General features: G+C 42.0%; 7 protein-coding genes and 1 non-coding gene across 8 annotated transcripts; 4 read left to right on the top strand and 4 right to left on the bottom strand.

The window, feature by feature from the left end:
• Positions 1-101: 101 nt before the first annotated feature.
• On the bottom strand, positions 102-3,113 carry SAP155 (Sap155p; the record flags this gene model as incomplete). The annotated part of the gene is made up of 1 exon (XM_018364873.1): positions 102-3,113. The coding sequence occupies one exon, from the start codon at positions 3,111-3,113 to the stop codon at positions 102-104; it is 3,012 nt and encodes a 1,003-aa protein (XP_018222576.1).
• Positions 3,114-3,795: 682 nt separating this feature from the next.
• OSW7 (Osw7p) lies at positions 3,796-5,307 on the top strand (the record flags this gene model as incomplete). The annotated part of the gene is made up of 1 exon (XM_018364872.1): positions 3,796-5,307. One exon carries the CDS (start codon positions 3,796-3,798, stop codon positions 5,305-5,307), a length of 1,512 nt encoding a protein of 503 aa, XP_018222575.1.
• A 59-nt stretch (positions 5,308-5,366) lies between these two features.
• IRC5 (putative ATPase) lies at positions 5,367-7,916 on the bottom strand (the record flags this gene model as incomplete). The annotated part of the gene is made up of 1 exon (XM_018364871.1): positions 5,367-7,916. One exon carries the CDS (start codon positions 7,914-7,916, stop codon positions 5,367-5,369), a length of 2,550 nt encoding a protein of 849 aa, XP_018222574.1.
• A 171-nt stretch (positions 7,917-8,087) lies between these two features.
• On the top strand, positions 8,088-9,761 carry RSC8 (Rsc8p; the record flags this gene model as incomplete). The annotated part of the gene is made up of 1 exon (XM_018364870.1): positions 8,088-9,761. The coding sequence occupies one exon, from the start codon at positions 8,088-8,090 to the stop codon at positions 9,759-9,761; it is 1,674 nt and encodes a 557-aa protein (XP_018222573.1).
• An 81-nt stretch (positions 9,762-9,842) lies between these two features.
• On the bottom strand, positions 9,843-10,202 carry CDC26 (anaphase promoting complex subunit CDC26; the record flags this gene model as incomplete). Its single annotated transcript, XM_018364869.1, has 1 exon — positions 9,843-10,202. One exon carries the CDS (start codon positions 10,200-10,202, stop codon positions 9,843-9,845), a length of 360 nt encoding a protein of 119 aa, XP_018222572.1.
• A 2,777-nt stretch (positions 10,203-12,979) lies between these two features.
• DI49_1696 lies at positions 12,980-13,052 on the top strand. The gene has a single exon. It is a non-coding gene; the product is annotated as a tRNA-Lys (tRNA).
• Positions 13,053-13,155: 103 nt separating this feature from the next.
• On the bottom strand, positions 13,156-13,446 carry DI49_1695 (uncharacterized protein; the record flags this gene model as incomplete). The annotated part of the gene is made up of 1 exon (XM_018364868.1): positions 13,156-13,446. The coding sequence occupies one exon, from the start codon at positions 13,444-13,446 to the stop codon at positions 13,156-13,158; it is 291 nt and encodes a 96-aa protein (XP_018222571.1).
• Positions 13,447-13,651: 205 nt separating this feature from the next.
• Positions 13,652-14,359, top strand: PHO4 (phosphate-sensing transcription factor PHO4; the record flags this gene model as incomplete). The annotated part of the gene is made up of 1 exon (XM_018364867.1): positions 13,652-14,359. A coding segment is annotated over one exon (708 nt), but the record flags the coding sequence as incomplete, so codon positions are not given.

Genomic DNA, 14,359 nt, shown 5'->3' with positions numbered 1-14,359 from the left:
TGAAGAATGAATGAATGAATAAATAGAAAAAACTACACAGTATTTATACATGTAGAAAATATACATACATACAGAATTAGAAAAAAGTATAAAACAATGTATCATTCACTATCATAATCATTATCATTAGCAGCATTTTCATTATAATCACGAGTTTTGTCATTGTCATTATCATTATTATCGTTATTATTATTGTTATTATTGTTATTATTGTCGTTGTTATTGTTATTGTCATTGTTGTTATTATTATTAATGTTATTAGTATTCTCGTCATCATCTGGTGGTCCCAGTATGAAGACCCCATTTTCTGTGTTCTTGTTATCAACGTCTTCTTGAGCCTTATTAATCAACATTTCTCTTAACTTGTTGTGTAAATCTGATTCCGTGGATAAACACAGTTGTTCCTCTAAAGACTCAACATTGATCAATTGACCGCCACCATTACTGTCACTGTCATTCCCTGTATCTGAATCAAACATTTCATTGTTATCATTAGCATCCATATTGGAGCCCAGTACTGCGCTATTATCGGGTAGTTGAGGAATAATATTACCGTTACCATCGTCTATGTAGCTGCCACCACCAAGAATCTTTGAGTACATCATTCTCGTTTCGTTCAGTACTTCTTCAGAGTAGTATTGCCAATCCTCGGTTTGCAGAATTTCTTGAATATCAGGCGAGATCAATTCAACTTTGTACAGCTTGGAAAACTTGACCACTTCTTCAGCAATCAATACAATATGCCCCATATACCCTAAATTCATTTTCCTCAATTCATAAAATTTATAGGAATCCTGGTAACCTTTTAATATGAAATTCGTAGTTATCTTAAAATTGAAATTTGGATCTCTGATAACAGGAGTATATGTGGAAACTTCAGCTCCCTCTTCATTAGGAACGGTTATATCAGTCATAAATTGATACGAGCTCTTTAAATTAAACAAGGACAGAACAAGGAATGAATTATATGAAAAATCCATTCTCCCGTTGAAGATCTGTTGAATTATGTCGAATATAACATTGTGCCAAAAATTATTCCAAGGATGCGTTAGAAACAGTTCCATTATTTTAGAAACAATTCTGGTGTCATACAGTTTAATTTTAAACAAGTCCCCCACGGTGGGATTACTTCTTAATTTTGTATTTTGATTCACATTGATATACGGAATTTCAAAGCTTTCATCTATTTCGTCACCATAATCACTCTCATCATCGTTATCGTTGTTGTTATTTATTTCGTCGTCATCAGCGTTGTGCGTAGGGGAGTGCTTTGTTTTGAATTGTTCCTTCTCTTCTATACTCAAATCGTTTAATGCGTCTTGTAAATGATGGGACAGTTGGCTCCTTACTTTGTCTCGCCTTCTGGCAATTCTTTCTGCTCTTTTGGAATTCATTAACCCCATATTGGAACAGTGTAGTAACTCAGCAATCAACTCTACCACTTTGAACCTTTCAAACCCTAGAGGTTTGAATTTTTCGTGCAGTTGGTTTTCATGTAACGGAAGATCGAGATCGTTTTCAATATCTAATATAATTTGGAAAAAATCAGACAAATGGTCGGAAAATGTCCTAAGTAGATAACCCAAGTAGATTGGATCTCTATTTGAAGGTGGATGCGTCTTAATAGTGGTGGCCAAAAGATTGACTTGATCGTAATCAGAATTGTTCTTCCTTATCAGTTCGATAACGATTGAGACCGTGGTATTTAATGCAGACCCTCTTTGGTTGATCATGATATCGACTAGCTTGGCAATGGCTTCAGGAGATGCTAACTGTCTTGTTAAAGAATTTGGCCCAATGGAAATATCGTCCAGGGGCGCATTGGCGGAAATGGCTATCAAAGCCTTCAAAAAATCACCCACACAAGCTTGGATATCCGCTGGTGATTCTCCATTATTCAAAAATCTTAGACATTTGCAAACCAAATTTTGGTCGTACACTAGTTCGATTATCCCCGTTGGCGATTCAATCTTGTCTGTAGATATTATCTTTAGGAAAAAGTCCATTAATAATGAAATGTCCACATGCTTCAACATATCGTCCACGAAACTTTTCTCGGTTCGAATAAAATTCAAATATTGATCTTGTCTGGTTAGTAACAGATTTTGGTTAATCTTCAAGAAAATCGGTACCAGGGGAGAATTTTCAGAATTGAAATTGGACTGGTTGATAATGGACCATATCTTGTTAAGATAAGGTTGGTTTTTCACCAACGATTCACTAACCAACCATATATCTAGAGAAAATATTTCTGATATTATAGTGGCTTTGGTCAGATAAGCCGATTCATCGCTTTCGTTCTCGTCGCTTTTGTTACCGCCCTCGTCGTCGTCATTGTCGTCATCGTCAAGTGAAGAGTTCTTGCGTTTTCGTCTCTTATTTATGTTGTTCAAATTATTGTCCCTTTCCTCTTCCTGCTCTGTATCGGACTCCACATAGATATCTTCTTGCGAGCTGTCGTCGAGCTGCTGTTGTTCTTGGTAGTCTATCAGATTGTTGAGATCTACCGTGGTGGCGGTCTGGATCTTCGAGACACAATACATCAGTTGGTCAACCAGGTATTCCATGTTGTTTACTTTTTTGTTGGTTTCCTTATCAAAGAAAAACCCAAAACAAATAAAGTCCAATAGCGTCTTGTTCTGTCTTGATAGTTCGTTTAGCAGCTCCGTTTCAACAAGCATCCTCTCGATGAACGAGTTATCCAAGGCCTTGGTGGTAACCATCATGGGGGCCGTAGAATTACTGATATCCTCCTCGTCCAAATCTGTTTTGGAAGTCGACCCAGAGGAGAACGACGTGCTGGAAGACTCACTAGAGTTCAAACTCCGCTCCTCTTCCTCCTTTTCATAGCGCTCCTGCTGCTCGTCCTTCTCAAACCTGCTCTTCTGTCCACCACCTGTGCCCCTGACTTCATTGGCATGGCTATACTCCTCCGGAATAGACTCCAGGGAATCGTTGGTACCTCGCTGCTGAACGTTGTTGAAGACAGCCGGTATAGACTTCCCAATACTCGGGTTAATCTTCTCTATTTCGTGCAACACATGAAAGTATTCATCTAGAATTTTATTGATATTAGAATGGTTTAGATTCTGTCCAAATGGCCAGAATGACATCTCAAAAATTGATTAATCTGTTATTTTTCTTTCTTTTTCCCGTAAAATTGCTCCAAATCAGTCAAAATGGGAATAATAAGCCTATGGGTCAGAGAGATACAGTTTTTATTCTAATCGGATTGAAAGTAAAATCAAATGAAATAAAATGAGATAAAAAAAGAAGAAAAAAAAGGGAAGCTAGCTTAAACCCACTATCTAGATCTGGTCTCTCAGTCTCTTAACCGCTGCTTGGGGTGGAATACTGAGTGCAATGGTCAAAGAATGCCTTTCTTCTAGTTGATTTGGGACTGAATTGTACTGCGATACTGTTCGTTTTGGTTCTAATTGGCCACTCAAATATTATTTTTTTTTCTTTTTTTTGGAGGAAGGGATAGCCCTAATGAGACCTAACTTAAAACAAACAGCCCTGCTATAACCCTCGAATATTAAATACATACCCTAGGATATTGTCTTTTTAGCCCTATTGTGCTTGCTGCCCTTTTTGGCCCTTTTAAGCCACAATAAAAATAGCACTCCAGTGAAAAATTACATAATAGTGCTTTGAGATGAGGCTGGCATCGCATCGCGTTGTGATATTTACTTCATACAAGACTGACTACTGCTGCTATTGCTGCTGCTTTTGCTTCTACTGATTGAGTTGATTGTTGCTCGGGGAAAACGGTGGTTGTTCTTTGCTAAAACCATGAAGGCCATTTTTAAAGTGTTGACTGCTTTGGTAGCTTGCATGGTCATGATAAGGTACCTAATTTGCCAGCAGAGTGGGCTAGCACACTCAGATATGGACTTGAAGCCTATCTGCCAGTACACCGGGTTTTCGGTAAACTCATTGCTTCAGCATCGGATGCTGGAGGGCTCGCCGGTAGCCGATTACCTGGTAGAGAAGTACTCGCAATCGATAAGACCTTTCATAAAGACATACCCTGACTCAGTGCTGGGAAAGATGACGGGTCGTCTCTACTGCGTGTGGCTCAAGATTTCTTCTTTTTTGAAGCTGAACGAACTATGCTGTACATTGCATTCTAAATTAGGGCCCTTGTTGAACCACCTGAGGATCGCCTGGTATTATCTGAAACCGTATACCGATAATGTAAAAAACGTGCTAGAAAGCCCATTCAACTCTTCCACGAACTGGATGAGACACGGGTCCTTCAGCGTCAATGGTACACACGCCAAGCCTATTTTTGAGACAGATTCAGAAACTGAAGAAGAAGAGGATGATGAAGATGCTGATGGTGTGGAGCATGCTGATAATGAGGAGGACGAGGACGAGTATGAGCTTGAGGAAGAGTATTACGACCGCGGGAACTCACAAGTTGTCACGGCAGCCATTTTGCAAGATATGTCGAGGATTATCGTGGGTTCCGACAGCTACACAGATTTGGAAACGCTCGAACCAGAAGCACTAAAGATGGAATATGAAGCATGGATCAAAGCTGTCGACTCGAAAGTATCCAGCGCAATAACTCTCTTAGATTCAGAAATACATTCCATGTTCGAAGCTCAAGCACTGAACAAATCTATGGATGTTGCCAGCAGGCTGGATGACCTAAACAGAACTTTTAGTGAACAACTGGTATTCCTGGATTCAAAGATTAAAGACATCAATTGTACGTCCAAATTCGATCCCGTACAGAATAAGATAAAGTATTTTGACAGATCGGGTCGGTTTGAATTGGAAACATATGTCACCAAATCATCAATTACATCGATACTGAAAAACTACAAATTGCATCTGTCCAATTTTGAGGAATCGCTCTTTCATACATTAGATTCCTTTCTTTCTGAAATGGCTAAACAGGCGGAATTAATTCGCCTCGAAAATGTCGAAGTTTATGAAGAATGGGCAGATGTAATGATAAGTCAATGGTCACAAAGAATGGCATACTTGGACATAAGAAGTCTACACTTGAAGAACCAGTACGATCCTGAGTATATTGACAAAAATCATTCCAACTGGCAAGACTTCATGAAATTGAAGAAAAAAGTCATTTCGGAGAGAAACCACTTGATCGAACATGATCTTGATATGAAGTTGATACTTGAATCTATATCAGATTTCAAAACCGATTTCCAGAGCATAAAGGAGGATATCCAAGCCATATTTTTACAAAGAATGAACACAGCGGATGCTTTATTCAAGAGCCGTGAACTAAAAGAACAACAGGAAGAGGAATTCGTACGGCAAGAACGTTAGTCAGTATATAGCCTATATATGAATAAATAACTAAATGACAATGTATGATAGTCTTTTAACTAAAGCCCTGAGGTGGTTTCGAATAGTCTGACGTGAGGTAAGTTCACTGCCCTATTAGACTTGTATGCCTCGAGTGATCTGTCAGTTAATTCCTTGACCTCCTCATCGGTCAGCTGGCCCTCAGCGGCATTGTTTCCCCCTTTCCTCCTATTTCGAAATCCGATACTGGAGTCGTCACTCAATAACAGCATAGACAGTTCTTGAACTAAATCTTTGTTAGTAACGTTCGCCCCTGGCTTATTTGTTTTCAAAAATGAGCCTTCATTTAGTGCCAATCTTTTCAAGTTGTTAAATTTTCCCATCTGAATAACCATTCTTTCCAAATTCCGCTTATTAGCCGCTCTAGTTAATATGACATGTTCAATCGTATTATCACAGCATAATCTGTACACTATTACTGGTGTTTCTTGGCCAATACGATGGCATCGGTCCATGGCTTGTAAGTCCACCTGTGGGTTCCAATCACTGTCAAACAAAACAACCGTGTCCGCTCCGACTAGGTTGATACCCAGCCCTGCGGCTCTTGTGGATAACAGAAAGATATTGTGCTTATCGTTAGAGTTATTGAATTTCTCTAGTTGAGCTTTTCTCGTCTCATTATTCACTGAACCGTCGATTCGAAATGTTTCAAAGAAATTTAGCTCGCACCAATCTTCGAGCAAATCAAGCATATTGACGAATTGAGAATAAATGAGGACTTTATGTCCCTTGGATATTAATGGTGGGATCAATATTTGCAGAACTTGTAATTTTCCTGATGTTTTTAAAAGATTTTCCAAACTTAAATCCTCAGGATGCAAATACGGAAAATAAAACAAATACGTAGAATCAATGATTTGTCTTAGTTGCATCATCATGTTTTGTAATTTTTTATTCGAAACCTCCACTTGTAAGTGCTCCTTGTATAACTTATCCATTTGTAACACAGTCGAGTTGATTCCACTTTTTGTACTTGAATCTATACTGACGGATAATTTATAGTCTATAAAATCTCTTATGGACTTATTAGAAATATGACCGATATATTCATCATTTAAAGTGAAAAATTCTTTGATCAATTCCTTAAACATGGTTCTCTTTAATTTCCCATTTAGACCAGCTTTGTAAAATTTCTTTTGTGCCGGTGTCATTGAACAGTTTATGATATATTCTCTCTTTGGCGGTAGGATATTTGCCAAGACAACTTTCTTCAATCTCCTCAAGAGAAATGGTTTTAGGATGGTGTGCAAATTGGAAATCAAATTTTTTTGTAATTCATCATTGATTAGCTTATTAAGTGCTTCAGAATTGGCGCCAGATCCCAAGTTCAAACTATCAAAATCAAACCATTTGTTGAAGATTTCAAAATCAGCAAATATGTCAGGCATTATGAAATTTAAAAGTGACCACAGTTCAGTCAAGTTATTCTGCAAAGGCGTCCCTGTTAATAGTAGTCTATTGGAAGTATTGATTTTTTTCAGTTCTTTAATCAATCTACAGTTTACGTTTTTCAAACGATGACCTTCATCGACGATTAAGAATTTCCAATTTTGACTCATGATCAAATCAGTATCTCTTAGAATAATCTCATATGAGGTGATAATGATACCAGTCCCGCCGTTTTGTTTAAAGAAATTCTTTAATTTGGTGGAACGCTCCTTGTAGCCATTGGCTCCATAATATTTCAAGACTGGTAAATCAGGCGCGAATTTCCCAAACTCGTTCATCCAATTATCTAGCGTGCTCAAGGGAGCAGTCACCAAAAAGGGACCCTTTGTATCCATTTCGTATATAAATGCCAAGAGAGCAATACTTTGAACAGTCTTACCTAGGCCCATTTCGTCAGCAAGAATCCCATTGAGCCCGTTTTCGTAAAGAGTAATCAGCCAATTAAGGCCTTCTAATTGGTACGGCTTCAAAGTACAGTTTTTCAAAAGGTGAGGCTGCTTTATAGCCATATCATCCGGTGCATTATCTGGGACGACGGCTGCCTCGGGATTTTTCTGCTTTTTAAAGAAATCGGTTATGGATTTCTTTTTAGTTTTACGTTTCTTTGCAGAATGCTCTTCGCTCTTAGCATTAGATTGAACCACCTCGTTAGATCTTTGCAGCAACGTGTCTGCAATAATGCTGGAATATACTTGGCTCTGCCTCACGAACTCGTTCAGTTTCTTTAGTTTCAATGAAACAGTCTTAGTGTCCAATTCAGAGACTTCATCATCTGAAGCGTCTTCTTCCAATTTCGTATCTTTAGCCAACTTATCCACCACCTGAGCCTGCACAGCCTCTGTGTCGGCATCGTCCTCTGAGTCCAGCTCAATATCTTCGTCGGAATGCACATCATCTTGCAACCACACGGGAGCATCATCCTTGACATCGCCATCTTTATCGTCATCGTCATCGTCAGAATCTAACGTGTCAGCAGTCAAATCGTACACTTCTTTCTCTTTATAGTTGATGTCGCCATTAATTTTCCTGGTCCTTGCAGCCATTCTGGCCCCCACCACATCTTCGACAGCAGTCATTGGTATCGTTGGCCCCAGTTGTCTACTCATCGCCGAGTCCGTCATTTCCTTATTATTGTCATTCTTAATTATGGCGTTGCCGTTTGTCACCCGCTCGATAGTGAAAAGTCGGAAAAAACAAGCGAAATTTCATCAACATTGAACTATTTGCTATACATAGAGAAAGGCGAAGACAGATAGACCAGAGACAGGAAAAGCAAATAGAACGCTAGGGCAATGAGCGACACAGAGAAGGATACGGACGTTCCCATGGTGGACTCGCACGAAGCGACCGAGGAACCAGCGACAACAACCGTGACAACGCCATCTTTCCCGCACCTGCAACAGGAACAGGCCAAAGAGGAGTCAGCCTCATTGGGAGTGGAAGTGGCTCATAAGAAGGTAAACTACGAGCAGGAGGCACAGAAACTTGAGGAAAAGGCTTTAAGGTTCTTGGCCAAGCAGACACATCCGGTGATTATTCCCTCGTTTGCCTCTTGGTTCGATATTTCGAAGACCCACGAGATTGAAAAAAGGTCCAATCCGGACTTCTTCAACGACTCATCGAGATTCAAGACGCCCAAGGCGTATAAGGACACAAGGAATTTTATTATCAATACATATCGTCTTTCACCATACGAGTATTTGACCATTACCGCCGTGAGAAGAAATGTAGCCATGGACGTTGCCTCGATAGTGAAGATCCATGCGTTTTTGGAAAAGTGGGGATTAATCAATTACCAGATTGACCCGAGGACCAAGCCTAGTCTTATCGGGCCAAGTTTTACCGGCCACTTCCAAGTGGTGCTGGACACTCCGCAAGGTTTAAAGCCGTTCTTGCCAGAAAATGTGATCAAGCAGAAAGTTGAAGAAGAAGGCGAAGACGAGCCACACGTCAAGAAGGAGTTCCCCGTGAACCTTTCGATTAAAAAGAATGTTTATGATTCTGCGCAAGACTTCAATGCATTACAAGATGAGAGTAGAAACTCGAGACAGATCCATAAGGTTTACATTTGCCACACGTGTGGTAACGAATCGATCAACGTGCGCTACCACAATCTGCGTGCCCGTGACACAAATCTATGTTCTCGCTGTTTCCAAGAGGGCCACTTCGGTGCGAATTTCCAATCGTCGGATTTCATCAGATTGGAGAATGGCGGAACTGCCATCAAGAAGCACTGGTCGGACCAAGAAATGCTTTTGTTGCTAGAGGGTATTGAAATGTACGAAGATCAGTGGGAAAAGATCGCTGACCACGTGGGTGGCCACAAGCGCGTGGAGGACTGTATTGAGAAGTTTTTGAGTTTGCCAATCGAAGACAGCTATATTCACGAGGTGGTTGGCTCGCAACTAAATAACAAGAGCGACCACAGCAGTGGCGCGTCTGGGTCTAAACTGATGGGGTGTGTGAACGATGCGGTCGTTGCGTTGTTGCAAGGTAACGACAAACTGGATAAGGTTTCTGACAAGTCTAAGGAGATCTCGCAGAAGTACATTCAGGAAAGTCAGGTGATAATTCAAGAGCTGGTGAAATTGACCATGGACAAACTGGAGAACAAGTTCACGAAGCTGTGTGATCTGGAGACGCAACTGGAGCTGGAAAAGCTGAAATACGTGAAGGAGTCCGAAAAGATGCTAAACGACCGGTTATCGTTGAGCAAGCAGATCCTGGACGTGAACAAGTCGCTGGAGGAGCTGAACGTGTCGAAAAAACTGGTACTGATCTCGGAGCAAGTAGACTCAGGCATACAGCTGGTGGAGAAGGACCAGGAGGGCGGCCACGAAGACGGCAACACGGTCACGGGACATGGCGTGAAGCGTGTGGGCAAAGAGGATGAGGGCAACGAGGCGGGCGAGGGCGACTCTATTGCCCAGCTGCAGCCCCAGGTGTACAAGCCTTGGTCGTTGTAAGAATGAAACTACGAAGTGTACTATTTTCCTTTTTATTTTATAATATATCGTATGTAGAAAAAAAACTATAAGCGGCTGCGGTTATTCCTCGCGGATGTAGAAGGGGTTGTCGTTTGTGTTCGACGTTTCGTGGGCGGTATTGTTGTCGGTAGACAGATGCAGAGAGGATAGGATCCTGTTGTGTGCAACGGAGGCCGTTTTGTCGTTGCAAGAAGCCATATCGTCGTCGTCGTCGTCGTTGTCATCGTCGTCGTCGACGACGTTCTGTGATACGTCTTGGACGTCCGTGTTGGAGCGTAGAGAGTTGCTGTTTTTGCTTTGGAAGAACTTCATCTTTTCGATATTTAGTTGTTGTTTGAGTTTCTGCTCGTTGAGATCATCGACCAGGGAAGACACATCGTCCTGGCTGAGCTGCAGAGTAGTGGGGGCCCTTCTGATCATTACGTGCAGCGCGCTTCACCCGTGGTCTGTATTGGTTTCTAGTATCGTAGATGAATCGCTTATTTTTGTGCATTGCTAAGCGGAAAGTGGCGGAAAAGCTACTAAAACAGCTCTGTACGGCGCTACCATCCACTTTCAGTAAAGCAAGAGACGACCTACTATCCTCTGTGATAACAATGTTGATGATTAGTAGTTTAGTGGTAAGCAGTTCTTTCTTGAAATATGCAAGAGAGAATATCAAAACACATGCTGATTGTTGGAACAAGATTTAACTATCGTCCATCTATTACTATTATATACGGTCTTAAAAGGTGACATATATTACAAGGCCAGGTTCAAACTTTCATCGAAATCAATGGTCGCTGAAGCGCAAGGATTGATTTTGTAATAGGAGCAATAAATAAAACTATGTAAAAAAGAGAAGCAGAATCATTTATGATATTATGCAAAATTACTGATTCTAGTTTGTGGATTCCTAAATGTAGGAGAACACCAAAATCAGTATAGCTCATATACTTAATGTTATTGCATTTAACAAAAATGTAATCCCCAAAATTATCATCAAAGTAAAAAGGCCAATATTAAATACTCAACACGACCACAGTATAACATTAATAAACCAGCCTTGGGCGAAAATGGCGTGCATTTAAAGGACCACACAGAATCGTCTCATCTTCTTGGGCCAAGCCATATGGACTACTGAAATGCCTTCGAGATGAGGGGGAGCTCAACCACAGTCATGAAATTTCTGAATGTAACTGTTCGATTGTCGTAGTATCCATTGATCTATCAAGTTTTTCTCTTACAAGATCTGGGAATACGAATAAAAAAAAAAGTGTAGAAGAGAAGCCTCAATGTATTAGGCTTATTTGTCGTAATTGTTAGAACTTCGGACCCTAAAAGCGCTGGTTCTTACTTTTTGCCCTGTGCTTTTAATCTTGTTTTATTCCTACGCACTTACAGCAATGTATACAAGTCAGCTATTGAGACGAGTTATGCCGTGATTAAAAACTCGTGTCAGAATATACTGGTTTTGAGAAATATTTATATTTTGATATAAAAAGTGTTTTTTGACCAATATGGAACGGTCTTTGAAGCAGAAAATGGAAATGCCTATAATAAAACACCAGAGTCGTTACAAGACAGGTCAAAAGACATAAATATCGGGGAAAGACGAAGAAGCCTTGCCTGATAAGGATAGAAACCTACTAAAACAACATTGCCGCCGAGCTGCTGCCATAGCAATTGCAATTAATCTTTTTTGTACGAATATTGATAGTACTTGGACCATGCCATCCAAAAATAGGATGCTAGGAACGCTAGAAAACGTAGCCGTTAGTATAGGATTAATGGCGCGTGGCGTTTAGATTACCTTTTGGTCATGTAACGCGAGAACAGGAGGCTCTGCCGTTTTAGCTTGCGTTGTATCAGTAGCAACAACTCTAGTAACTGTGGCGATCAATGGAGCAATTAACGGTGGTCCGGATAAAAAAGCTACTGCAGCGCAAGCTATCGTGGTTGCATTGAATAGGATGGCCGAAGACATACCTATAGCCTTGTCCTGTAACGTATTTACTGTTAGGTCACATAGGCCGAAAATAACATTTCTATACAGTGTAGCTTGCGCCACGTCCTTTCTAATATGTGCGTATGAAATTTTTCAAAAGGGAGCTTTTCTATCGGTTGCTACGATATTTAAGCACAAACCAGTACCATATAGTCACAAAACGGTCCATAATCTAATTCGGATTAATGTCCTCTTTTAGCTTTTACATATTTTAAGTTCAATTCTATGCCATTTTGCAAACGGCGTCTCTTTCTGTCTCGACAGGTACACATTTAGATTCGTGATTCCTCGAAAGTATGGTCAAACTTCATGTGGAATGCAGCTTTGTCGACAGTCTTTCTCACTCACACGCACTCTAAAGCTTTTGTAAGAGCGCATGGAAGTCGGCTCCTAAAAAAGTGCAGTATCATTTTTCTAGCGTCAGAGCTTCTTCTTTTACTGTCGCAGTGAGTTCGGCTTCAAACCTAAGATCTGGACCAGAACCAGCAAGTTCACTTGTGTAAGGAATCTGCAGAAGGGTATTCCTGTGGAACTAATATCTTCAGGTACTTTGTTCACTTTCCATGCGTAGTAGGGTAGCTGTTTTCTTGATGGGCCGGTTGAGAGGCTCAAGTGGCTCTGTGGTTCAAGGGACCGACGGCCCCGAAACCTCTTGATGAAACTAACGAACGAAGGCAACGGCGGTGTAAAATGTCTAGAATTCGGCAAGAGTCGGAACGATCAACCGTTGAAACGACATCTAAAGAATGGTGCGCTACCGCTTTTGCTAGGAAAAGGGGTTAGGTTTAGTTCGTTCCTTGCCCCGTTTAAATTTGGAAACTGGTCAGATGAAGAACTTGACCAACTCCTCATGCCAAAAAAATCCTAGGATCCACTGTTAGTAAACAATCTGAAACCGACCAGTTTCGATCGCACTTTCAAAAGAATCTATTGAAACTGCTGTTATATCATAATTCCTGATCAAGTAATAGATCTTTAATCTCATCTTCACTAGTTACCAGATTTGGTTACTTGTACCGTGATGAAACAATGTATGTTAGTACTATTATTTTTGCTCCCAAATTTTCATCATACATGAATTAACGTCTGTCCGAAAACAACTCTTCCAACGGATATACACCTAGTCATCTCATCAGGTCAACGCCGCACGGCGCATCCGTTCCTAAGCATGTGATCCAGCCTCTGTGGCAGAATACGCATAGATTAAGATGCCTTGTTGGCGCAATCGGTAGCGCGTATGACTCTTAATCATAAGGTTAGGGGTTCGAGCCCCCTACAGGGCTAATCTTTTTATTCTTCACTATTTGTTCTTTTTTTTTCATTTCGCGCGAGTTTTCCTACATCGCAAAAATATTATGTATTCTATACGTGCAGATAGATATGTATTTATATGGGGAAGAGCCTTTGCCTGAGGCGGGCGCCCAGAGTGAGCCCTTTGAGGCGGATATAGTGCAACCAGTCCTTGGCGGCGATGAGCGCGAGTGACAAGACAATGCTTTGCACGAGGGGCATGAGCAGCACGTCGCGGACCACTACTTTAGCAACCACCGCCAGCTTGCGCGAGCGGGACGCCGAGGGCGCCAGGTCGCGGTAAAGCGCCCTCTGGAACACCTTCGCGAACCTCATGTCCGGTATGTTCAGCTGCTTGTTGGGGGTCGGGGCCGAAGGTACGTTCATTCTGCGTTTTACCCACAGTTTGGTCCTGGGACGAGTTAAATGTGTGTAAACCAGCCTAAATTCCGTTTTTTTTTTTTTATCCTGCCTGCATTTAGCGCGCGAGAGGCTGACCCGGCTGCGTGCGCGCAGCCGGGATATGAGTCTTGGCTAAAGAAAATGTATATAACCATGGAAGAAGTCATGAAGTGAAGACGCAAGAGAAGAGATGAGCCAGGAGAGCAGAAGAACACGACACGCCATGGGCCGCACATCTTCTGAAGGACCACACGGGTTCGTGGACGACCTGGAGCCCAAGAGCAGCATCCTCGACAAGGTCGGGGACTTTATCACGGTCGCGAAGCGGCATGGGGAGCGCGAGGATGTGGATGTTGACCACGACCATCATCACCATCAGGAAAACGAAAACGACAACGACAACGATAACGACAACGACAACGACGAGCTCGCGCTGGACGACCTGGACCGCGCGTTCGAGCTGGTCGAGGGCATGGACATGGACTGGATGATGCCCTCGCACGCGCACCACGCGCCGGCCACCACCACCACCATCAAGCCACGGCTGCTATACTCGCCGCTGATTCATACGCAGACTGCAGTACCCGTGACCATTTCGCCCAATCTAATGGCCACCACTTTCACTTCCGCCAACAAGATCACCAAGAATAAGAACAACAGTAGCCCGTATCTGAACAAGCGTAGAGGCAAGCCCGGACCGGACTCGGCCGCTTCGCTGTTTGAACTGCCGGACAGCGTAATTCCGACGCCGAAACCGAAACCGAAACCAAAGCAGTATCCTAAGGTGATTCTGCCGTCGAATAGCACACGACACTCGTCGTGTGCGACGGCCTCGTCGTCGACGACGACCAGCAACAACGACGGCGTGGTCGTCGCTAGCGAGTCACCAGTGATCGCA

The sequence above is a fragment of the Saccharomyces eubayanus genome, chromosome VI, assembly GCF_001298625.1.
Source record: "Saccharomyces eubayanus strain FM1318 chromosome VI, whole genome shotgun sequence".
In the NCBI taxonomy this organism is placed as follows: Eukaryota; Fungi; Ascomycota; class Saccharomycetes; order Saccharomycetales; family Saccharomycetaceae; genus Saccharomyces; species Saccharomyces eubayanus.
The sequence above is the reverse complement of the archived record's forward strand: the minus strand, read 5'-3'. Positions and strand labels throughout refer to the sequence as shown.